The sequence below is a fragment of the Nyctereutes procyonoides genome, unplaced genomic scaffold, assembly GCF_905146905.1.
Source record: "Nyctereutes procyonoides isolate TBG_1078 unplaced genomic scaffold, NYPRO_anot_genome, whole genome shotgun sequence".
Classification (NCBI taxonomy): domain Eukaryota; kingdom Metazoa; phylum Chordata; class Mammalia; order Carnivora; family Canidae; genus Nyctereutes; species Nyctereutes procyonoides.
In genome coordinates, this window is record NW_026575048.1 from 31,153,918 (window position 1) to 31,179,447 (window position 25,530).

At 34.7% G+C, this 25,530-nt stretch overlaps 1 protein-coding gene across 3 annotated transcripts in view; it reads right to left on the reverse strand.

The window, feature by feature from the left end:
• The window catches only part of MAP4K3 (mitogen-activated protein kinase kinase kinase kinase 3), a 186,230-nt gene that overhangs the window by 21,232 nt on the left and 139,468 nt on the right, over positions 1 to 25,530 (reverse strand). For all 3 annotated transcript variants that reach the window (XR_008664688.1, XM_055326973.1, XM_055326974.1), the window contains 9 exons: positions 21,042 to 21,080; positions 20,755 to 20,808; positions 18,668 to 18,710; positions 17,122 to 17,281; positions 16,170 to 16,282; positions 13,038 to 13,079; positions 6,869 to 6,953; positions 5,468 to 5,547; positions 27 to 87 (listed from right to left, as the gene is read on the reverse strand). Coding sequence is in view for 2 of the 3 variants with exons in the window: in XM_055326973.1 (XP_055182948.1) it covers positions 27 to 87; positions 5,468 to 5,547; positions 6,869 to 6,953; positions 13,038 to 13,079; positions 16,170 to 16,282; positions 17,122 to 17,281; positions 18,668 to 18,710; positions 20,755 to 20,808; positions 21,042 to 21,080 (677 nt within the window). In the remaining variant the exon portion in view is untranslated. The remainder of the gene's footprint in view (positions 1 to 26; positions 88 to 5,467; positions 5,548 to 6,868; positions 6,954 to 13,037; positions 13,080 to 16,169; positions 16,283 to 17,121; positions 17,282 to 18,667; positions 18,711 to 20,754; positions 20,809 to 21,041; positions 21,081 to 25,530) is intronic.

Sequence of the window (25,530 nt, forward strand, 5' to 3'; positions counted from 1 at the left end):
AGATACGTAAAAAGTAAAAGACTTACCAGATATTGATAGTAGGCAATTGTTCATTACATATAACCATGTACACCTTCGGGGGAATAACTAATAAAAAAAAAAAAGAAAAGGCAAAGTTTACAAAAGATAACAGATAAAAGAGTAATGTAAATATGTACATATTAACCATGTAAGCTATCTTATCAACAGGTCAGTTTTTAAAAAAGAAACTTATTTTTAATAGAAATTCATTTTAGAAGACATTTAAAACAAGATGGAATACATTTACTTACACTTACATGGGAGAAAAAGAAGTAAACTAGCAATGTAATTTTATTATCTAAGTCTCAACATCATGTGATTAGTTTGAGTCCCAAACTATAAGGGGAGAAGAGACAATTTCAAGCCATGTCTATCACTTTATTTTGGTTCTAGGGTTAAATAATTAACTTTCCTGTGTACCTCTCCAAATATGTTTATATCTAAGTATATGGAAATCCATGGCTTCTAGAGCAGAAGAGACAGAAATCATAGTGCAGTGGAACACAGGGTAAAGAAACACTAGGTATGGAGGAAAAAAACCCTGAGAGAACATAATGAAAATGGACAAATAAATTAAGAATATAAATATGAGATTCATTTCTGAAATACAGTCCATAAGAATTGAAAGGCGCTTCTGTAAGTTTGAAAGTGATTAGTATTTAGGGAAAAGAAGAGGGAATTTCATGAACACAGTCCATATACTTTGAAGGTAAAACATAACTGCTCTCATTAAGACGTTTTATCATGGGGATCCCTGGGTGGCGCAGCGGTTTAGCGCCTGCCTTTGGCCCAGGGTGCGATCCTGGAGACCCGGGATTGAATCCCACGTCGGGCTCCCGGTGCATGGAGCCTGCTTCTCCATCTGCCTGTGTCTCTGCCTCTCTCTCTCAATCTCTGTGACTATCGTAAATAAACAAAAATTAAAAAGAATTTTTTTTTAAAAAGACATTTTATCATGAAGATCAGTGGTTCTCAAAGTGGTCCCTCCATCTGCATCAGCAATATTAGCATCACGAGGGCATTTGTTAGAAATACAAATTCTTGGATCTCATCCCCAGATTTACTCAAGCAGAAATTCTGAAGGTAGGTCCAGCAACTTAGGTTTTAATCAGCCCTCCAGGTGATTCCGACGCATACTGGTCTGAGAGCCACCGATGAATATAGTTAAGCGTTCTGATTTAACAAGCCTGAGTGTTGGGTTTGTGCTGGCATCTGGCAGCTCCTGCTTCAGTTCCTCCAAAGTAGATTGGGATGTGGGCAGGGAACAGAGAGAATGAAGGGACGGATGAAATATACCAAGGCATCTACGGACTTTCCTTTATTAAAGCACAAAGTCTCAATGATGGCCCTAAATAATTAAAGGAGAAAAGGTAATAATAAAAGGGAAACAAAAAATCTATTTTATATAAAACCTGTTTCATATATTTGCAAAATATACTCAAAGTATCTAATTTCTCCAAATAAAACATGGCAATATAGTTTTTTTAAAAATAATTTTTTATTTTTATATTTCAATAATAATAATAATTTTTATATTTCAATAATTATTGAAATATAATTGACATACAATGTTATATTAATTTCAGGTGCACAGCATAGCGATTTGACAATTCTATACATTATCCAATTGACCACCATAAGTGTAGCCACCATCTGTTGCCATACACTTTATTACAATATTATTGACTATGTTCTTTATGTTGTACTTTTGCCATAGTTTTTAATTTTGGAAAATGTGCCTACAGCTGTGTCTTAGACTGAAAGGACATAAACATTTCCTACTTTATACTCTTCATAAAAAATTCACAAAGAATTGGAAATTCATTGGCTATATTGAGAAAATTTGGCAGAAAAAGGGGCAATGTCTTATAAGTCACATAGCAATGTTATCAAAGTAGCAAAAAATTGATTTTTATTTAATACTGTCTTGAACTGGATTTATCATAAAAAACTTAAAAAGCAGTTCTCTAGTATTAAATCTATGGCTTATTGTGAGATGATATATTTGTAAATATAAGTGAGCTAGCTTGTTGAATACAAGCATACATAAAGTAGCAGGGCAAGACACAAACTCCTTGCATAATAAATTATCAACATAGGGACAATGAAAAAGTATTTATACAAAGTTATATTAAGTGGATTTCACATTGGATTTTAGTTTTTAACCACATTTAATAAAACCCTAAAGCTTTTCTAGATTTCTAATGTCTACTTCTTTTAGCAAAGTAGGTTCTGGGTGAAATAAAGGGGAACTCTTGTACATTGTTGGTGGGAATGCAGCCACTCTGGAAAACAGTATGGAGGTTCCTCAAAAAGCTGAAAACAAAGCCACCCTACAACCCAGCAATTGCGCTACTGGGTATTTACCCCAAGGATACAAATGTAGTGATCCAAAGGGGCACTGCACATAGCAGCAATGTCCACAATAGCCAAACTATGGAAAGAGTCGAGATGTCCATTGGCAGATGAATGGAAAAAGATGTGGTGTGTATATATATATATATATATATATATATATATATACATACAATGGAATATTACTCAGCCATAAAAAAAAACCGAAATCTTGCCATTTGCAACAACGTGAATGGAACTAGAGGGTATCATGCTAAGTGAAATAAATCAATCGAGGAAGACAATTATCATATGCTCTCACTCATATGTGGAATTTAAGACACAAAACAGAGTATCATAGGAGAAGGGAGGAGAAAAATAAAACAAGATGAAATCATAGAGGGAGACAAACCATAAGAGAGTCTTAATCATAGGAGACAAACTGAGGGTCACTGGAGGACAGGGGTAACTAGGTGATGGGCATTAAGGAGGTCACGTGGTATACTGAGCATAGGTACTATATTAGACTGATGAATCACTGACCACTACCTCTGAAACCAATAATACATTTTATGTTAATTAAATGAATTTAAATAAAATTTTTAAATGCAAAAAGTAAATAAATAAAACTATATAATAGTTTAGTAGGTTCTATAGTTTGCATAGACTCAGATATCTGCTTTCTCAGTGACTGTGACTTGGGATAATGTGATCTCTGTGAGTCAGTGTTCTTATCTGTAAAATGGAGCGCCTATACCTAATAGAGTTGCTGTGGTGATTAAACAAGAAAAGGGCGTGGAAGACTGGCACATGCTGAGCAATCAACAAATATTTCACTATAAATAATAAAAGCAGATAAAAAATTTAAAATCAGGACCCTGTTTGGTGTCATTTTCTCTCCTTCCGGTGTCTTCCCCTATCTAGCAGACTCATGCTACCCGGTCTCTTTCCCCTAGAGGACAGAGAAAAATCCACCTAATAATTTCACAGCAAGATGAAAAAAAAACTCAGGATCTCATATATTCTCATTCCCTACTCCCAAGGGCTTCCTCTGGGAGGGAAAAGGTTTCACTTTGTAAGGCATGTGTAGCTCAGAATATTATTACTCAATCAGTGTAGTTTCCAATACTGAAGCATCTCAGGAGGGGACTTCTTGCAGACTAGTACTGGGAGAGGTTGGTGGGCACCTTCACTTGACTGTCCCTTGAATTAGGTGGATAAATACTTACCTCAACTATGCATGAAGTTGGTCTTGTTCCTTAAAATTAATACTATTATTTGTAAGGTGATTTTTAGATATCTTTTAGATATCTTTTTACATCCAAGAAAAGTATCACTACCTTGAATTAGTTACTATTATAAATAATCAGAAAATAAATAGCTTCTCTAGTTCCTAGTATTTTTCAGCCACCTCACTATATACCACTTCCAGATTGCAAGATTTAGAGTGTATCATACAGTTTAGGATCTTGTTAGAAAATCTAAGTTAAAAATGCTGCAGTGAGAAAAGATGGAAATGTTTGGTTAAGAGATTACCATTACTTAGATTTTTTTCCTCTCCATTGTATTTGTAATCAATTTATCTTTTTTTTTTCAATTTATCTTTTTTTATTTTTATTTATTTATTTTATTATTTTTTATTTTTTTTTCAATTTATCTTGATAATGGACAGTTATATACCCAACAGGCACCCAAAACTCAATGTGACCAAAACGCATGCAGTATCATTCCCATCAAATCTACTTGCCCTTCTGTATACTGTCCCTGACTGGTGGTACTGCTGTTATTCATGCTGGAGACCTGGACTCAACCTAGACTTCCTGGCTTCCATGGTGAAGTGGTCATTCAATGTGGCCAATTTCAGATCTTTAATCTTTCTCTAGGTTTAGTGTTTCTCTACAGAAGCAATACAAGTGGGAGAGGCAATGTGGTGAAGTAGTTAAGGACATGGGACTCTGGAGCTAGCTGGCCTGGACTCATATCCCACCCAGTCAGCACTTAATAGTTGTGGGATCTCTGAAAAGTTACTAATCCTTTCTGTGCCTCAGATTTCTCATCAGAAATGTGATTCATGATTGTATACATCTTTGAGAATTGTGAAGATTAAGTAAGTTTATTATACAAAGCATTTAAAAATAGTATCTGGCAGGGGCACCTGGGTGGCTCAGTCACAGTTGAGCATCTGACTCTCGGGTTCAGCTCAGGCCATGATCCCATGGGTCATAGGACTGAGCCCTGCTAATTGGGGAGTCTACTTGAGATTCTTTCCCTCCACCTACTCTCTCTCTCTCTCTTTCTCTGGGATAAATAAATAAATCTTAAAACAAAAAAATTAAAAACAGTATCTGGCACATAGTAAGTTTTATATGGATACTAGCTGCTAACACCATCACTATCATTTTTGCAGGTTGTTTAGCATTGCTAGCCTCTGGGTACTAAATGCCCGCTACTGGACAGTAACAAATGTCCTCATATAATTCCGAACTCCACTTTTTCCTTTCTGTCCTCTCCACTTCTGCCCTGCCTCAATGCTTCTTCACCTTTTGACCAAAATCTTTTGTGTCATCTCTCATCACCCTGCAAACAGTTCTAAAGACATGGATCTTGTCAACAGCATGGTATACACAAAGCTTGCGGGTGGCAACTGCCTTCCCCACCTGCCTCCATTTACTATTACTATTTTGCACTCATTCTATATTCCAGTCAGACTGTTCATGGTTCCCTGTTCTTGTCACGCAGTTTCTCAGCTCCACGGCTTTATACTTACCTTCTGTCTGTCTGCGAAGCTTCCACTCATTGCCATGGATGGTTTCTTCTCACCTGCCCACAGGAGGTACTAATGACTCCCACCTCTGTGGCTTCTACCTTGAGCTCATTCCTAGTGTGACACCTAACCTGAATATTATAATGACTGCTATGTCTCTTTCTCTGTTATGTTGTGAGGTCCTACAGGGTGAGGACTAGTCCTGTGAATGTGTCCTCAGTACCTGACAAATACAACATGCTCCATGGAGCTTTTATGGATAAAAGAGGCAGAAAATCTTAAAGTGATTTTTTTTTTGTCTAGTACATATATATAATTTTTTAAAAGGGAAAGTTTAAAATGACATACCTGTTCCATTGATGTTTCATGAAGTTCATTAAGATTCAAAGTATAAATCCCTTCTTCAGCACCAAATATCAAATACTGATCTGAAATGACAAAAGTAATTCACTGGTTTTGATATGTAAAATACTTTCAAAAAGGCCTTATATACAGATTGAGTAAATATGTAATAACATGAAGAAAGAATTACTGTGACTGATAGGCAATAAATATATTTTAATACAAGTAAGTGGATAAACACTGTAACTTAGTGAACTGAGCTATATGTAAATACCAGCCTCAAAGTAATAAGGCAAACTTTTATGTAAAACGGGTTTTGAAGACTGGACTGCTAGGGTTCTTCACTCATCAGAGGGTGCTGAGAACTGGCAGAGAATCTGTAGCTCCTTTTCTAAAATTCCTTTAAAAAAGGATCATGTACAATTGATATACAGAACATAAATAAAGAACTGGTACAGCTTAAAGATATTTTTGCAGATGGGTGACCATTATAGCAGTAGCATTAAAAAACCAGGATGTGAAAACCAACCAACCAACCAGGATCTGGCCTATTCAAAAAGTTAACTAAAACTTGGACAGTTCCTACTCAGTATCTTTTAGAAGATGGTACACTAGTAATGGTCCTGTCTGATCTGCTTTGATAATAAAAAACAGGCAACAACTTCTCCAGACTACACTGAGGTATGCTGAGAACTGAATGCCAAGAGCGTTCCTATACTGCCCATAATTTAGGATTAGTGCTGGCAGATTAAAAGCATAAGCTTTGTTGTCTGACAAAACAACTGAACTGGGTTCAAAGTACAGCTCTACTCCTGACTGGTGATGAAACAATGAACCTCTCTGAATTCATTCTCCTTATCTGTGAAATACCAGTTCCTACACCTTGGGTTTTTAAAAGATTCAGTAAGACGACATGTGGGCATGTACTCACATAGATCTTATATACACAGATACTAAGATACAGATATATAGTGAAAGAATGCAGATAGTCTTTAGTCAGGGAGTAATGACGATTCTTATTATGATCTCCTTTAAGATGGAGAGGTTCTCTAAAGTGGTCACTATACCCTGGATCCAGGGTAGTTAAACTCCTTTAAGAACAGCTGTATCTAAAATGCAAAGATACTGAATGTGCAGCAGCAGAAAAAAACTTTTCTAGAAGTAATTAGGGTGACACAGAGTATATGGTTTCACTCTATTGATATGGGCACCACAGTGAAATTTCAGTGTCACGGGTCAACTCAAACACTGCTAACAACATAAAGAAACATAATTACTTTAAATAATTTTTAAAAATCACAACCAAAATTTTTTCAGAAAGGTAATCAGAACATGAAGAAAACTGAATGCTTTCATGACCTCAGTTTAAAAAACAAATAGATAACAGATAAAAACATATGGTACTACCTCTCGTATCTGGATTTATCCATGATGTTGCACAGTGAATTTTCAAAGGACATCCATTAAAAACCTTCGAAAAACATGCACCCATCTGGAAAAATGAAGAAAAACCAAGCAATACAATATTCCCTGATAAGAAGTAAATCAAGATGAAAATTTCATTTCATGACTTATAATGTTATTAATCATTGAACTTAATATTACAACATGAAGCAGGTATAGCTGATTTCAAATTCATATTACAGACTTCAAAACATGGGTCTGTACTCATTAAAAATAAAAAAAAAAACATAAGCCATGCGCTTAATTCACCCTAGATAGATTCAATAAAAAGCTTTATTTATGTTAATATTTATCAAGCTCATTTACAAGTCTTTCATATAATAAACACCTTATCAGGAAACACAATACCATTCATTTGAACTTTTTTTTTATCTTCAAAGAGTAATATGTTAATTTTGAAACTGTTGTTTAACTTATACTTGGTGACTTCAATCTAGCTCTCTCTACCCTTGATAGGTCTTCTAAGCACAACATCTCCAAAGAAACGAGAGCTTTAAATGATACACTGGACCAGATAGATTTCACAGATATCTACAGAACTTTACATCCAAACTCAACTGAATACACATTCTTCTCAAGTGCACATGGAACTTTTTCCAGAATAGACCACATACTGGGTCACAAATCGGGTCTGAACCGATACCAAAAGATTGGGATCGTCCCCTGCATATTCTCAGACCATAACGCCTTGAAATTAGAACTCAATCACAAGAAGAAGTTTGGAAGGACCTCAAACACGTGGAGGTTAAGGACCATCCTGCTAAAAGATAAAAGGGTCAACCAGGAAATTAAGGAAGAATTAAAAAGATTCATGGAAACTAATGACAATGAAGATACAACTGTTCAAAATCTTTGGGATGCAGCAAAAGCAGTCCTGAGGGGGAAATACATCGCAATACAAGCATCCATTCAAAAACTGGAAAGAACTCAAAAACAAAAGCTAACCTTACACATAAAGGAGCTAGAGAAGAAGCAGCAAATCGACCCGACGCCCAGCAGAAGAAGAGAGTTAATTAAAATTTGAGCAGAAATCAACGAAATTGAGACCAGAAGACCTGTGGAACAGAACAATAGAACCAGGAGTTGGTTCTTTGAAAGAATTAATAAGATAGATAAACCATTAGCCAACCTTATTAAAAAGAAGAGAGAGAAGACTCAAATTAATAAAATCATGAATGAGAAAGGAGAGATCACTACCAACACCAAGGAAATACAAACAATTTTAAAAACATATTATGAACAGCTCTACGCCAATAAATTAGGCAATCTAGAAGAAATGGACGCATTCCTGGAAAGCCACAAACTACCAAAACTGGAGCAGGAAGAAATAGAAAACCTGAACAGGCCAATAACCAGGGAGGAAATTGAAGAAGTCATCAAAAACCTCCCAAGACACAAGAGTCCAGGGCCAGATGGCTTCCCAGGGGAATTCTATCAAACGTTTAAAGAAGAAATCATACCTATTCTACTAAAGCTGTTTGGAAAGATAGAAAGAGATGGAGTACTTCCAAATTCATTCTATGAGGCCAGCATCACCTTAATTCCAAAACCAGACAAAGACCCCACCAAAAAGGAGAATTACAGACCAATATCCCTGATGAACATGGATGCAAAAATTCTCAACAAGATACTAGCCAATAGGATCCAACAACACATTAAGAAAATTATTCACCATGACCAAGTAGGATTTATCCCCGGGACACAAGGCTGGTTCAACACTCGTAAAACAATCAATGTGATTCATCATATCAGCAAGAGAAAAACCAAGAACCATATGATCCTCTCATTAGATGCAGAGAAAGCATTTGACAAAATACAGCATCCATTCCTGATCAAAACTCTTCAGAGTGTAGGGATAGAGGGAACTTTCCTCGACATCTTAAAAGCCATCTACGAAAAGCCCACAGCAAATATCATATTCTCAATGGGGAAGCACTGGGAGCCTTTCCCCTAAGATCAGGAACCAGACAGGAATGTCCACTCTCACCACTGCTATTCAACATAGTATTGGAAGTCCTAGCCTCAGCAATCAGACAACAAAAAGACATTAAAGGCATTCAAATTGGCAAAGAAGAAGTCAAACTCTCCCTCTTCGCCGATGACATGATACTCTACATAGAAAACCCAAAAGCCTCCACCCCAAGATTGCTAGAACTCATACAGCAATTTGGTAGTGTGGCAGGATACAAAATCAATGCCCAGAAATCAATGGCATTCCTATACACTAACAATGAGACTGAAGAAAGAGAAATTAAGGAGTCAATCCCATTTACAATTGCACCCAAAAGCATAAGATACCTAGGAATAAACCTAACCAAAGAGGTAAAGGATCTATACCCTAAAAACTATAGAACACTTCTGAAAGAAATTGAGGAAGACACAAAGAGATGGAAAAATATTCCATGCTCATGGATTGGCAGAATTAATATTGTGAAAATGTCAATGTTACCCAGGGCAATTTACACGTTCAATGCAATCCCTATCAAAATACCATGGACTTTCTTCAGAGACTTAGAACAAACTATTTTAAGATTTGTGTGGAATCAGAAAAGACCCCGAATAGCCAGGGGAATTTTAAAAAAGAAAACCATAGCTGGGGGCATCACAATGCCAGATTTCAGGTTGTACTACAAAGCTGTGGTCATCAAGACAGTGTGGTACTGGCACAAAAACAGACACATAGACCAATGGAACAGAATAGAGTACCCAGAAATGGACCCTGAACTTTATGGTCAACTAATATTCGACAAAGGAGGAAAGACGATCCGCTGGAAGAAAGACAGTCTCTTCAATAAATGGTGCTGGGAAAATTGGTCATCCACATGCAGAAGAATGAAACTAGACCACTCTCTTACACCATACACAAAGATAAACTCAAAATGGATGAAAGATTTAAATGTGAGACAAGACTCCATCAAAATCCTAGAGGAGAACACAGGCAACACCCTTTTTGAACTTGGCCACAGTAACTTCTTGCAAGATACATCCACGAAAGCAAAAGAAACAAAAGCAAAAATGAACTATTGGGACTTCATCAAGATAAGAAGCTTTTGCACAGCAAAGGATACAGTCAACAAAACTCAAAGACAACCTACAGAATGGGAGAAGATATTTGCAAATAACATATCAGATAAAGGGCTAGTTTCCAAGATCTATAAAGAACTTATTAAACTCAACAGCAAAGAAACAAACAATCCAATCATGAAATGGGCAAAAGACATGAAGAGAAATCTCACAGAGGAAGACATAGACATGGCCAACATGCACATGAGAAAATGCTCCGCATGACTTGCCATCAGGGAAATACAAATCAAAACCACAATGAGATACCACCTCACACCAGTGAGAATGGGGAAAATTAACAAGGCAGGAAACAACAAATGTTGGAGAGGATGCGGAGAAAAGGGAACCCTCTTACACTGTTGGTGGGAATATGAACTGGTGCAGCCACTCTGGAAAACTGTGTGGAGGTTCCTCAAAGAATTAAAAATAGACCTGCCCTACGACCCAGCAATTGCACTGTTAGGGATTTACCCCAAAGATTCAGATGCAATGAAACGCCGGGACAACTGCACCCCGATGTTTCTAGCAGCCATGTCCACAATAGCCAAACTGTGGAAGGAGCCTTGGTGCCCATCGAAAGATGAATGGATAAAGAAGATGTGGTTTATGTATACAATGGAATATTACTCAGCCATTAGAAACGACAAATACCCACCATTTGCTTCAACGTGGATGGAACTGGAGGGTATTATGCTGAGTGAAGTAAGTCAATTGGAGAAGGACAAACAGTGTATGTTCTCATTCATTTGGGGAATATGAATAATAGTGAAGGGGAATATAAGGGAAGGGAGAAGAAATGTGTGGGAAATACAGAAGAGAGACAGAACATAAAGACTTCTAACTCTGGGAAATGAACTAGGGGTGGTGGAAGGGGAGGAGGGCGGGGGGTGGGGGTAAATGGGTGACGGGCACGGAGGGGGACACTTGACGGGATGAGCACTGGGTGTTATTCTGTAAGTTGGTAAATTGAGCACCAATAAAAATTAATTTATTAAAAAAAAAAAGAAACTGTTGTTTAGGTCAGAATAAATAAATATAAGAAGGTTTATTCATTTAATCACTTTACTACCAACAACTTGGGGGGAAATGAATACAAAAATATTTGGTGAGAAGAGCACTGTGCATCATTTTATAGCTAGAATATTTTCCTCAAAAATATGGAGATGATATCCAGAAACAGAATACATTACTATAGTCGATTATAATGGATTATAAAAATGTTAATGTAAAAAATAAAATAAACTTTAAGATTTCCTTTTTACTCATAGAAGCCTACCAACCAATATTTTTTTTAAGATTTTAGTACCAAAAAACAAGCACCACCTGGCAGTACCATCAGGTGGTAGAAGACCAATAAAAAATGTTTTTATGGTGCAGGGCAGAAATTGTATCATTTAAACTAATTCTAGGGATCCCTTGGTGGCTCAGCAATTTAGTGCCTGCCTTTGGCCCAGGACACGATCCTGGAGTCCTGGGATCGAGTCCCACATTGGGCTACCCGCATGGAGCCTGCTTCTCTCTCTGCCTGTATCTCTGCCAATCTCTCTGTGTGTCTCATGAATAAATAAATAAAATCTTAAAAAAAAAAAAGAAACCTAATCTTGATAATTACTCTTTAAGATAGCTGCCAAAATTTGTATGTGGAGGTGCCTGCCAAACTCCTAAAAATCCAACTGATGAAATGAGGTGCCAAACAATCAAACCAACCCAACCTAAGCTAGTCTGGATAACTGATTCTAGCTGGCTTTTCAGTTATGAGCTCTTCCCTGTCAGCTGCACACCTGACCCGAGAGTTTTGTGCTATGGCCAAGCAAGAAATCTTGTCCTGTTAAGGGTCTCTGATAAACTTGGGAGACCTTTGCTCTCAAAACTCTTACTTTATAAGGTATAAATATTTATATCTTTTTTTAAATATTTTTATCTTTATGAAGAAACTAAAAAAGGCTAAAAAGAGTCAAAAAGTTACAGATTAGAAAGCAGCTGACACCTTCTAAATTAGCGTCACACTGTTTTAGGTTTTTACGGTAGCAAAAATGCAGTTCTATCTATACCAATGCACAATTACACTGAGCTAATATAATTTTAATCCTAGGATAGCATGCTCTAATCCAAAAAACAAAAAGCAAAACCAGGATAAACTGGAACACAGGAGTATATCTAGGTTCTAGTTCTAGCTCTGGTTGGAACTGGGTGGAGTTCTGCAAAGATTCTGGGGTCTGTTTCATTCATGGTCCAAATAAAGAGTTCGGGCCAGATGGTCGTTTAATATTCCTTCTAGTTCTAAACTTCTGTTTTTGATAACTGAAAACGCTATAAGGGGCACCTGGGTGGCTAGGTCAGTTAAGCGTCTGCCTGGTCTTAGGTCATGGTCCTGGGATCCAGCCCAGCATCAGGATCCCTGCTCAGCAGGAAGCCTGCTTCTCCCTCTGCCTGCTGCTCCCCTGCTTGTAGTCTCTCTCTCTGTCACAGAAAGAAAAGAAAAGAAAAAAAAAAGAAAAGAAAAGAGAAAGAGAAAAAGAAAAGGAAGAAAGCAAAGAAAAGAAAGCAAAGAAAGAAAATGCTAGGAAAAAAATGTGTGATATCTACATTTTGTACTTCCTACTGTATCCATGTGCCTTTTCCACATTTTTTAAAACATATCTACAAAGATTATTAACAATTTTTGGAATAAAGGAGCTTAAAATGTATAATTTATAATTTTATTCTGAAAAGCTACTTTTCAGATATAATAATGTTTATTTTTTAAAAAAGATTTTACTTATTCATGAGAGACGGGGGGGGGGGGGCAGAGACACAGGCAGAGGGAGAAGCAGGGCCCATGCAGGGAGCCCGATGCAGGACTTGATCCCGGGACTCCAGGACCACGCCCTGGGCCAAAGGCAAGTGCTAAACCGCTGAGCCACCCAGGGATCCCCTAAATTAGCAATCTTACAGACTTTTTCAATAATAATGGAGAATCAAACAGGTAAAAAATCTAACCAAAGATACATAGTCAATTATCTGCCATTGTATTTAGCTTGAAAACAATCTATCTGATATTTATACTTACATGTACTTTAGGTGTTGGGGGTAGACCATTACTAATAGGCTTCTAGAAAAAGAATACATGCATGAATACACTTTTTTTTTTGTTGCTGTTTGGTGTAGCAATACTGTATTTCAAACATATATATCAAAATAAAATACATGAATACTTTTTCTTTGTAAAACAAAATATAATAAGCTGAAGTTCTCTTTATTTTTTTTTTGAAGCTCTCTTTAACTCTTCTACAGTCCTGATACGTGCTCCCCCAAAAAACTGGTTCAGTGTGTACCCTTCCAAACCTTTTCTCTAGACAACTACAGGTATTCATATATTTGTGTATATTCCCATTTTTGTGCATGTGTGTGTGCGTGTGTGTATATATATAAAAAACCCACAGAAAACACTGTTTTTGTGTGTGTTTTAGAACAAATAGTTATGTACTATTTTATCAACCTCTTTGCCTTAAATGTTGGGCCTTGGACAGATCTTTGTATCAATATACACATCTGGTTCATCTGTTTTAACTGGAGCACAGTATGAACATACTTTATTTAGCTATTCCCTAATTATTAATGGATTTTTAAGTTATTTTTCATTTTTTACTGTAACAACAATGCAGAAATAATCACCCTGGCATACATCCTACTATGCAATGTATGAATGACTTTTTTAGGGTATGCTGTGAAAAGAGAAACCACTGGAACAAAAGGGCTGCACCTTTTACCCTTTGGCAGATACCGACCACTGTCCTTCTGAACGCTCATTTCATAAATACCCACCAGCAACGTTGGAGAGCGCTGGTTCCTTATGGTTTCACAGACAGTGTTATCAAACTGATCAGTAAAAAATGTTTTCTCCTTAATTTGCAGGCCTCTGATTGTTAGGAAAATTGAGAATATTTAAAAACCAGTTTATTCATTATCTATATATTCTCTTCTGTGAATTGTTTTTTTCCCTCTTTTACTGAGTTATCTTTTTTCTTATCTGAGTTCTTTATATAATGTAGATTTGAATACTGTATTAAACACATTACAAATGTCTTATCTAGGTCTGTAGATTACCTTAACCTTGTTTACAATGTCAACTGAAGTTTTACATTTTGATGGATTCAAATTTATCAATCACTGGTCAAAGTATACTGATAATTATAAGGAAGAGTAAAAATTGCATAACTGTTTATCTACAACATGCTCAAGAATGTGAAATATTCTTCTAAGGGGCTACATGACTTGGAGTATAAGATTTGTCCCCCACAGAAGGAAATCTCTTTGAGATTATATACTTTAAACAAATTTTATGAAAGTCTAGACTTCTCTGGAGGTTAATCTTAATATTTTAACGATGACATCCTAATTTTTTCTCAATCTAAGTCAAAATTATCTAAATGGAATGACAAAAATTAAAAACTATTGTTAATTGATATCATATAAATGATACAGATGAAATATTCTGTGTAGTACTACTTCTGTAACTACTACACAGTTTTGAAATTAAGACTATTTGAAATTTTACTTTGTAGATATGTATATGAGGATGTACAGCCTATTATGGCTACCAATTTCTGACAATTTTTTTCCATTTTGCAAATAATTTATGTACTTAGTTTTATATTGATATCCTTAAATTATGTTAGATTATCTACTTTAGCAAAACATTTTTAATTAGGAAGCTCTGAACCTTTTAACTGCCAGATTTACATTAGATATTGACAGAACTGGCTATAAATAATTTCAAGCTGGTGAAATTATAATCATGTTTCAATATGTCATGGATACTATTTATCTTATCATACAGTCATGGACATATTTCAGAATTACTCTTAGTTTCACTACTACAGCATAGTAATTCCTTCTAATGAAATAAGGTAACAGAGTGAATTAAAAATGCATACATAAAAAATGTATACATCTCCCAAAGGCTTTTATGCTGTACTACAGAACAGTAGGTTGTATTTCTGTACTACTACATTAACAGGGCTGCTAAAATTTAAACTGATGAAAACAAAGAGGCCCTGCTCAGTTGGAGAGACTTCATAAAAACTTATTCCTGAAGGGCATTTTATGCTTTTGTTAACATCCTACCTAAATTTCACAAATTACGATGGATAAAGCCAGTTAAATGCTTTAACTGAATATAAAAATAAAGTTTGTCATATTATGTCATGAAATCTTAAAAAAAGTTGACTATCAGATATAGTACAAAAGCCTCTAGCAATGTGCTTACTACATAAAAACACAGCTATATGCGCAGAAACATTTGAAATGTACTATAAATATAATACACTATAGGGATCCCTGGGTGGCGCAGCGGTTTGGTGCTTGCCTTTGGCCCAGGGCGCGATCCTGGAGACCCGGGATCGAATCCCACGTCAGGCTCCTGGTGCATGGAGCCTGCTTCTCCCTCTGCCTATGTCTCTGCCTCTCTCTATCTCTCTGTGACTATCATAAATAAATAAAAATTAAAAAAAATAAAATAAATTAAAAAAATATATAATACACTATAAATATATGTGTATATTATTATACACAAAAAATTAAAATCTCATTAGCATCTGAATTGAGGACTTTAAGGACTTTTTAAAGTATTACACTGAAAGATAAATGTTAAAATATTTTAATCTCTCAATAAAAATTATTTATGCTTTATAATTGTGTCACAGTGTTTTATCCAAATTTGTAACAGGAATAAGCTGCTAAGGTTAATTTCATCTTTCCTTAAGTGTTATTTTATATCTACTGGAAAATAATTTTTTCTCATTAAGTTTTTTTTTTTGAGTAGTAATACCATGAATTATGTAATCTACAGTCAGAAATTTGTCCTGAGTAAAAGTTCTAGCTTTCCTTATCTGTCCATGTCCTTTCCATAACTTTTTGAGACTGAAAAATGAACTTTTAAAGAATCAATCTCATCATAATGAGAATAATAGTTATCTGTATACAGAAGGTTACATTTTATAATACACTATTATAACAAACTGGCCACCATTCAAGTATGTCACAGCAGTTACTTTTTTAAAGATTTACGCAATCTATTATCATTATAATTAATATATTAAATACTATATTATAAAATCTATAATTGCCACAGTTTAATTATAAAGAAACTACCTTAACACAATGAAAAACACAAGTAGAGCTTATAAATATAAATACCTACTGGTACATCTTTCTTTTCTTTCCTTGAAGGGTTTGTGCCTCTGTGTTCATTCTGTTGTTGATATAGTGAACCATCTCGTTCTCCATTTAACTGGAAGGAGCTCACTCCATTTCCTTCAGTAAGATGTTTAAATATATTTTAAAAGGATTAATTTTCATGAAAACTTTCATTCAGAAAATCATCAAGTAGGAAAGAAAAATAAGATCTCTCAGTTTCTGCCTTCATTTGGGATCATCCCATCAGAAATATTTAGCACTCAAGAAAAAAATCTTATACGCATGTTCTGCTACTTAGGCCTCTATTTTTCTCATACAAATTTAAATCAGGTTTTATCTCAGCACATATATTGTGTAAAAGACAAAGAAATACTGAATACATAACTACTTTTAGGAAAGGGTAATCTGCAGTATGTTATCCAGGAAACTTTAGTTGTTCTTTTTTTTTTAATTGCTTTTTATGCATAACATCCAAGAATATATATTAAAACAGCATCTTCTAGTATTAATTTGGAGGCAAATATCCAGTAATAGTGACAATCATTTTTCTAAAAATGATAAATAAAATAAGGAAGTTAGAGTAGTACCCTTCTCTTTTTCTAAAACACAAGTAGCCTACAACCTGTCCCTGTCTGTTCAGAATTCAGTTTCTTCTGTTGCCACCTAAGATAAATGATGAATTGAGCATTCACAATTCTCTAAGAGGGAAGAGGGCTAGATACAAAATGAGAAACAAGGACATTTGAATCCCAGAATGGGTCAGAGGTAATCTTGTCATATAAACACTTCAAACGGTGTGGCAAAAAGCAGAAAACATCTCTACAGTCAACTGCCTTCCTTCTCCCCTCCCTCAAAGGAATTTCAAATATTCCCTTAAAAGAAGGATATCCTCCATTTTCTTTACACAGTTCTAAACCCTAGTAACATGCTTCTCTCACCCTTCCTTCCCCCATTACCTAAAGCAATTGGCTTTTGTGGAGGTAATCTGGGAGGTGGTGGTCTAGGTGGAACTTGGGATGGCTTTGCAGGGCTCTCTGATGTGGGACATCTCTTGATAGTTCCTTGATTATCATCCTCAGTAGAATGAGTTTCCTGTGGTATGAATATGGACTTAGGCTGAAAAAATACAGAAAAGGAAACAATGATTAAACATGAAATTACTCGTTTCATTCAAAAGGTAAAAACATTAAACATTTTCTCTTACGTATTAAATACTATTATATATCAGGCTTTTAAACTGTGTTTACTAGCTAAGCTTCAAGATTATTCAACTATCTGATTATCTTACATATATCCTTAAAACGTACAATAATGGGTTTTCTCAGAAGAAAAGGCCCCTTAATTCCTTCACAAGCTTTCCTACATAGACTTGCTAAGTAAAAATATTGTTTTTTTCTGATCTCCAATTTAAATGAGTCTCTTTTTATTTTAAATATTCAGGCTAATCAGATTTCAGTTCTTTACAATGCTAAACTGTCTATTTTAGATGACTCAATGTCTTTTATGTTAATGCTTAATCTTTTAAGCTAGGGCAGGAGAAGATACCAATTAAAATTTTATCATACTAGAGAATACTAACACAGCAATATGGAATGGCTAAGAAACTTTCTGTGCAGGCATTGAAAAAACCTCCGGTCAGCTGACAGTTTAGAGAATTTATAAATTCTTATAAATGTGTCCCTTATTAAGAAGATTGCTTGCTGCAGCACTTATCTTTTTGAAATTCTAATGTAAAACTAAACAAGCAAGTGCAATATTATCTACCTATGTGAATCATAATTTTTTTCAAAAGTATAAAATGAAAACAAAATATAGTAGTACCACTGGATGCCAAGACTGGTCAGACTCCAATTGTCATTTATAATCCCTAATTTCAAACCTTACTACAGCTCATTTTATAACTAGTTCAATTTTATAACTAAAATTTGCTCTGCATATAAACTTATAAAATAAATTCATATTAGTATTACTATATTAACCCATTTTGTTTTTAAAAATACCATCAGAATAATTTTAGTATTTTATCATGCTTTTAACAAAAGGATTTTGTTGATAAAAATTTCTGAAATTACTGTCCTATTGTGTATTTTTAATGTAATAGTACCTTCTGAGAGTTACACATCTATGACAATAAATTGCTATCCATTACTCATTCTCAGGAAATCTGTTACTAGAGACCATACATAGATTTTGAAAGAAAAAATCTTACAAAAAATGTGAGATTTCCAATCAGATGAAATAATACTAACTCATTATTAATCATTTTCAAGTACAAATTTCTAGAACTTACTATTTAGAATAAACACTAAGTGATGAGAACTAAAAAACAGACAAAAATAATCACAATCATATATATCATGGTTAGTAACTTCTTCATGATTTTTTTTTTTGTGGCTCCAAGTGAAAGTAAGCTACAGAGAAATAATACAGTATGAAAGTGGCAGATCACTCACACACACACACACACACACACACGTAATTCAAACTGAAAAACCTGCTCACCTTTGGTGGCAAAGGAGGTGGAACTTTTGCTTTCATGGTTGAACTATAAAAACATGAGAGTTTAGAATCAGAATTGAATTGTTACTAAAATATAATTAATTTTTCAAAGATATGGAGGAAAATTTGCATAAACAAGTTCCCTTTTCTGAGATTATGAGTGTTTTCCAAAGTATTCTGTGAAATGTTCAAGTTATACTGAATGACTTATTCAGAAGTAATTAAGGAGATATGCTTTCTTGGTTTCAAATTAAAACAGGAAGATAACTACAATTCCAGTTTATATCAATCAGAAGGTAATTATTATAAAAAACATAAGTAGCAATTAGGTTAGGGAAAAATAGCAAAATGATATAGTATAAAAATATATTACAAGCCTCATTTTTACTACTGTTAGATATGAAATATTTCTGATGAAGCTGATCAAAAGCTACATATATTTGCTGTAAAATTTTAAGTAGAATTTATTTGATTGAAGCTAAAATTTGTTAAATTTCATTACTGGGGTTTTAGATGTACAAAAAAATTGGAAGATGAGGGAGCATAACTCTCAGATGAGGAAAGGGAGGCTGAGAGGTAAAGTGACCTGACTCAAGGTCACAGAGTAGTGAGGTACAAAGGAAAACCTATGCCTCCATCCCTCCAGCTGTTAGGTGTCATTGTACCATGAAACTGCACCTTTCTTTAAAGGAAAAAGAAATCTAAAAAAACTATGTATTAGTTTCACTTCACTAAGTGAAAATATGCCCTCTTTAAAAATACACTTATATCCAATGTATGTGTTTATTTAAAATATATCAGATGAAATTTAATCAACCAAGTACAAGCTTCTTTGTAGTCGTAGTAATTACAGCATCTGCAAGTTACCAATTTACGACATTAAACTACAAGACGTATTTACTGTTTGTTAATTAGTTTCTTTCAAAGTTGTCATTAGCTAGTGCCTTGAACTGAATTTTGTTCACTAAAATTCCTATGTTGAAGCCCTAATGCCCAATGTGATTGTATTTGGACATAGGGCTTCTAGGGTAAGGTTAAATGAGATCATAAGGGTGGGGGGTCTTGATTCAACAAGACCTTGGAAGAAGAGGAAGAGAGATCATTCCTTCTCTCTCTCTCTGTACACATTGAGAAAAGGCTGAGGATATAATAAGAAGGCAGCTGTCTACAATTCAGGAGTAGGGCCCTCCTATTCCTTAGATAAAGGAACTGAATGGGCAGTTCCTTTATCTAAAATACCCAGACTCCAGAGCTGTGACAACTTTGTTATTCAAGTCACTCAGTCTGTGGTATTTTCTTATGGCAGCCCAAGCTAAAACAGACTTGCTTGGTAACAAGAATACCCAAATATGTGGAAGCAGCTTTGGAACTGAGTAACAGGTAGAGGCTAGAAGAGTTCTAAAGTACATGCTAGAAATATGGACGCTAAGAGTAATTTTGGTGAGAGGTCAGAAAGAGGAAAGCTGGAGAAAAAGTTTCCATCATCTTAGAGTACAAAAATAATCATTCACAGAATGTTGGTAGAATGAGGATATTATAGGATATTCTGCTGAGATCTTAGATGGGAATGATAAACATACTACTGTAAACAGGAGGAAAGATGATCCCTGTTATAGAAAGGCAGACAACTTAGCTGAATTGTGCTCATATTCTAGTGTTTAGTGAAAGGTTAACTAAGATCATAAGAGTGGGTCCCTCATTGGACAGGATTGGAGGCCTTCTAAGAAAAGGAGGAGAGATTTCTCTCTGCATATATGGACTGAGGAAAGCCCATGTGAACCTGGTGAAAAGGTAGCCATCTACAGGCCTGAAAGAGATCTCTCATCAGGAACTAAACTGGCCAGCAGCTCGAGCCTAACTTCTGAGCCTCCAGAATTGTGAGATAAATTGTTTAAACCACCAGCCTATGGTATTTTGTTAATGCAGCTTAAGCTCACTAATACAACTAGAATAGAGAAAGAAACTGTGGTATAATCCATAATACTAAGTTACTAATGATATTAAAATTACTGGCAATATTAAGCTGTCAGATTTCTGAAACCAAGCCAAATAATACCTTCTCTTTTATCAAAAACAGAAACAGAACTTACTGTTTAGATTCATCATCATCCCCTTCATCATCTTCTAAATGTGCCACATGCCCTCTAAGGACAAAGGATAATTCCACTGTCACTAAATGGACTTTAACCAAAATGGCTTAATAAGAAATTTTAGAAAATGCAAGAAGGGCTACTGCAAGACAGAATTTTATTTCTGCAGCTTTACAGGATTTAGAATTAAACAACAGTACAACTTTAGGCTATAAGATAGAGAAGAGGGCAGACTTTACTCATCTATGATGAGAAGTATTTTAAGCTTAATTAAAAATCAAAATTACCGCTGATGTAATTCTTCCTCAACAGACTTCAGAAGACTCCTTAAAAGAAAACAAAAACAAAAAATGTGAATAAGCAAAGGAATACCAAGTACATATTTTTATCACTTTAACCTTACCCACAAATTTTTAAATTACTTTTTACTACTTACTAACATCCACCACAATGATTTCTATACCATAGAACATCAAGTTATACTTAATAATATATCTCTATTTTCTGTTGCTAATGTCTTTACACATGTATTTGAAATGAACAAAATAAATCCTAATGTCTACTGAAAAATACCAATTCAAACAGAGGACAACCCACCATGAAATGTCACAATAGGACTGACACAACCATAATTGCAGGGTCATAGTCAGGGGTTTCCAGGATTCAAATTTACCTGGAACATTTTACCTGACACCTGAAATTATATTTTCTTTTTTTTAAAATAAGGAAGGTGACACACTTTTAAAAAAACATGCTCTCAGGCAATCCTACAAAATGAAACTCAACATGTTGGATCTCTGCAAAAGCATGCATGCATGTGATGTGAATACATGAATGTAGTAGCACTTTGCTTTCACAGAAGACACTCACTTACCTGAAGTATCTGTTCTCCAGTGGTGTACTGGCAAACACATTTACACTTTTGGGAGACTAAGCCTGTATCAGACCAGGTGTGAGGATTTTATCATTAGGAGCAATTTATGAAACTCTGGTATTCAGGAATGTAAGAGAGCACTCATGGCATTCCTGAGGTTCCCTTGCTTCTTTTCACTGCAAGTTCATGCAGCTTATCTCCTACATTACTCTCTTCATAAGAACTCTGTAGCTTTCTTAAAGCCAATGGGATAGGGAGAAATATGGCTACCGAAAGACTGAGGTAAAAGTGAGTCCACAGAAAATTTACTTTCCTCCAAAGTTGTAAGGCAGTACCTTCTAACCATTTTCCCCCTCTGATATATATTGGAAAAAACTGTCCTTAAAATTATCAAAACATAAGACCAAAGAAACTGAAAGGTATGTTTAGCTGGTATAAACAATTAACAGAATAGATTTTGGTCTTCAGGTATTTTAATTAGGCCAGCTTACTAACAATGTAAGTATTAAAAAATGGCAAAGCTCTAGCTCAAGTGTAAATGACATGGGAAAATCATAAATTAACTGCAAATCCTACTTTGCAGATAAATAAAATTGAGGTATGTCAATCAAATCTATCATCCTATTCACAAAGCCCCTCAAGGGCTAGCTCTAGGAAGGCGGGAGCTTCTGACTTGAAGCAGGAAAGCAAAAATGATGATGCCAGGTTATGAATCTGAGTCCTGCCTCTGCCTCTGTAAGCTGTGTGGACTTCAAGAAGTTACTCTGATTTCCCAATTCTTCAGTTTCCATATCTATAAAACAGGAATTATAACAGTACCTACATCAAAGTGTTTATCTAAAGATACACTGAATATGGTTAAAATGCTCAAAATAGTAATTTAGAATATATTTAAGTACTCAATTAGTATTTTCTTTATTATGATTGACTAAGCAATATTTCCTTAAACTAGCAATTCTCAAAATGTGGTCTAGGGATTTCTGAGGTCCCTAGTCTCCTGTAGGGGGTCTGCAAGAACAAAACTATTTTCATAATACATATGATACGGAAAGCATTTACCTTTTGCACTCTTAATTCTTTTATCAAGAATGAAACTCCGGAGTTTTCCAGAGATTACAAAATGTATGATAACACAACAGATTAGTAGCAGACATGAGAATCCAGCTGCCTTCTATTAAACCAGATATTAAAGAGATTTGCCACTTTTCTTACTATTATTTTATTTTATTTTTTAAAGATTTTATTTATTTAGTCATAGACACAGAGAGAGAGAGGCAGAGACACAGGCAGAGGGAGAAGCAGGCTCCACACAGGGAGTCTGATATGGGACTCGATCCCAGGTCTCCAGGATCACACCCCAGGCTGCAGGCAGCGCCAAACCGCTGCGCCACCGGGGCTGCCCTATTATTTTGTTTCAGAAAAATAGCTGTTTTTCATTAAAAATGTTATTAGTGGGCCCCATCAAAAGGTCTGTTGAATTACACTTACATATATAAATAATCACAATTATTTGCTGCTTCTAAGTCTCATGAGAGGAATCAAGCAGTGTAACAAGGAAGGTATCATAAAGAGGTGCCACTTAAATTGGTCCTTAATGACGAGGAACTTTTTAAAATACAAACATAAAAATGTTATTTATGATAACATGTAATGAGTATATTACTATTTTAAATAAGTCAATATTTTAAAAAGGTCTCAGTGTAAATTTCCAATACAATAAATATTGACAGTTATAACCTATATAAACAAAAGCTCACCGGAGTCCTCAACAATTTTTAAGACTGTAAAGGGATCTTGAGACCAAAAACTGAAGAGGTGCTTCTTTAAACTATTTTACTAAGTTAAACACAGTACCCTCTGAAGTGTACTGTAGGTTTTTATATCATTTTAAAAGCTATGAAAAACACTTTTTCATTACATATAACAATAGTTTTTTTGGGGGGATCTCTTTTTCCAGTAGAGAAATCATCAAATTTGAAAATAATTAAGAGGGAAATTAAAAATGTAGTTTCTTTTCAATTACCATATTTAATTGGATTTACACAGCAGTCCACTTTAAAAGAAAAAAAAAAAAGAATCTTCCAGGGATTGTTAAGTTCTCCAAAAATAAGAGAGAAAGGCTGAATAAGAACACAGAAAAGCAGCTAGCCAATGGCTAGGGACTCATGTAAAATTTTAATTTATTTACTTGTAAATCTCCTATATGTTATAGATATTTTGTTTATAGAATTCATGAAATTTTAAAGAAAAGTAGGATATATGATTTGCTTCTCAGGCTTTTTAAAAGAGAAAATGAAATATCGCTAAAATTGCTAAGAGGTTCATTTATAGTAAATACTGTATTTTGAGTGTCTTAGAGAAAAATATGACACTGATTTAACCAACAAGATTGGGTGTTCTACAATGAACAGTATCACTATTCACTAGTTGATGTGGATTGTTCTGTTACGAAAATTTTAGAAAGTAATGAACAAAATAAAAATGATGCCCACAGATACTGAATTACTAAGTCAATCTAAAAGAACTACAAAATCTGGATGCAAGGTTAAAAATGGAACAATATTGCAATATAGATTTAATCAATAAAGTGAAGAAACTGATACAGGGAAGTAAAAAAACCACAGCCAAAATATTTAGCATATTCAAATTAGGTAAGAAATTCACGCTGCTGGTTACTAAAATCTGAAATTGCCTAACTGGCTCAAAATAATCTTTAAGTATTGTCCTGATTATATTTAAATACAAAACAATAAAAACCTTCTTATTTCTTTAAAACCAAACAACAGTTCTATTCACTCATATTCATATCACATTCACAATCAACAATTACTTACTGAATAAATACTACAGATAAGGGCAATTAACAAGCATTTACTAAACCCTAATTGTCCTAAATGCTTTGCAATGATTACTACATTTTACCCTTAGCACCCTACAAGGCAGGGACTATTATAATCCCCATTTTACTAGAGAAAATGGAGGTAAATTCCTCAAAGTCATATAGCTTACAGGAAGAGACTGTTTTGACTCCAGACCTGGCATTTATTACGACTATATACTCAATTGTGCCAGGAACTGTGTAATTCAGTTTACTCTTCATTATCTAAGACTGTAGAATAGAATTTATCTTTAGAATTTTTGCTTTACATTAAAAACAAAGTCAAAAATAAATTTCATTTTAAAAATGGTATTTTGTTGGTTTTAAATGATCAGAAAAGTTGATCCCAGTAAGTGTTTAAGAGAAAACAAAACCCAGTAAGTCAAAATACTATCAATCTACAAAGAAAAACAAAAAAACCCACAAACTATCTTAGTTCCTGTTTGGTCTGGAATAGGTAGAAACCCATAAATGGAAATCTGTCTGCCTGATCACCTATGGAGAAAGCAGGAAATCCTGTGAGTTTTAAAACACTGCCTAGTCACAAGAATAAAGCAGACATATCAGTACAGTAAGAGAAGTGCTACATCCATGCTCATGTCACATGTATGTATATACCTGTACACGAAACACAGCCAAAGGTCAAACTTTTGGCCAACCTACCTTGCCAGTGATTCGTTATATAGAATACAGTTCCTTAAGCAGGGATCCAATTAATCAAAAAACGAAGGTTGGGCAAATTATTAACATTTTACCTAGCCAAAGTAACTATATACTATGAAAATGTCTAACAATTCGATTAGACAATGAGAACTAAGGAATCTGGAAAAACATTTAGTGATGGGCCATATTTTTTTTTTGCATTTCTGCAAGTATATAATTTAAAAATTTATTTAAGATGAACCAAAGAAGTATAAATGAAATATTTCTCCAAATTATCCACTGTCTCTTAAAATATACCAAAATTTGCCAACAAGGTCCTTAAAACCAGTGACCTTAAATTTAGAAAAAATAACATAAAAAC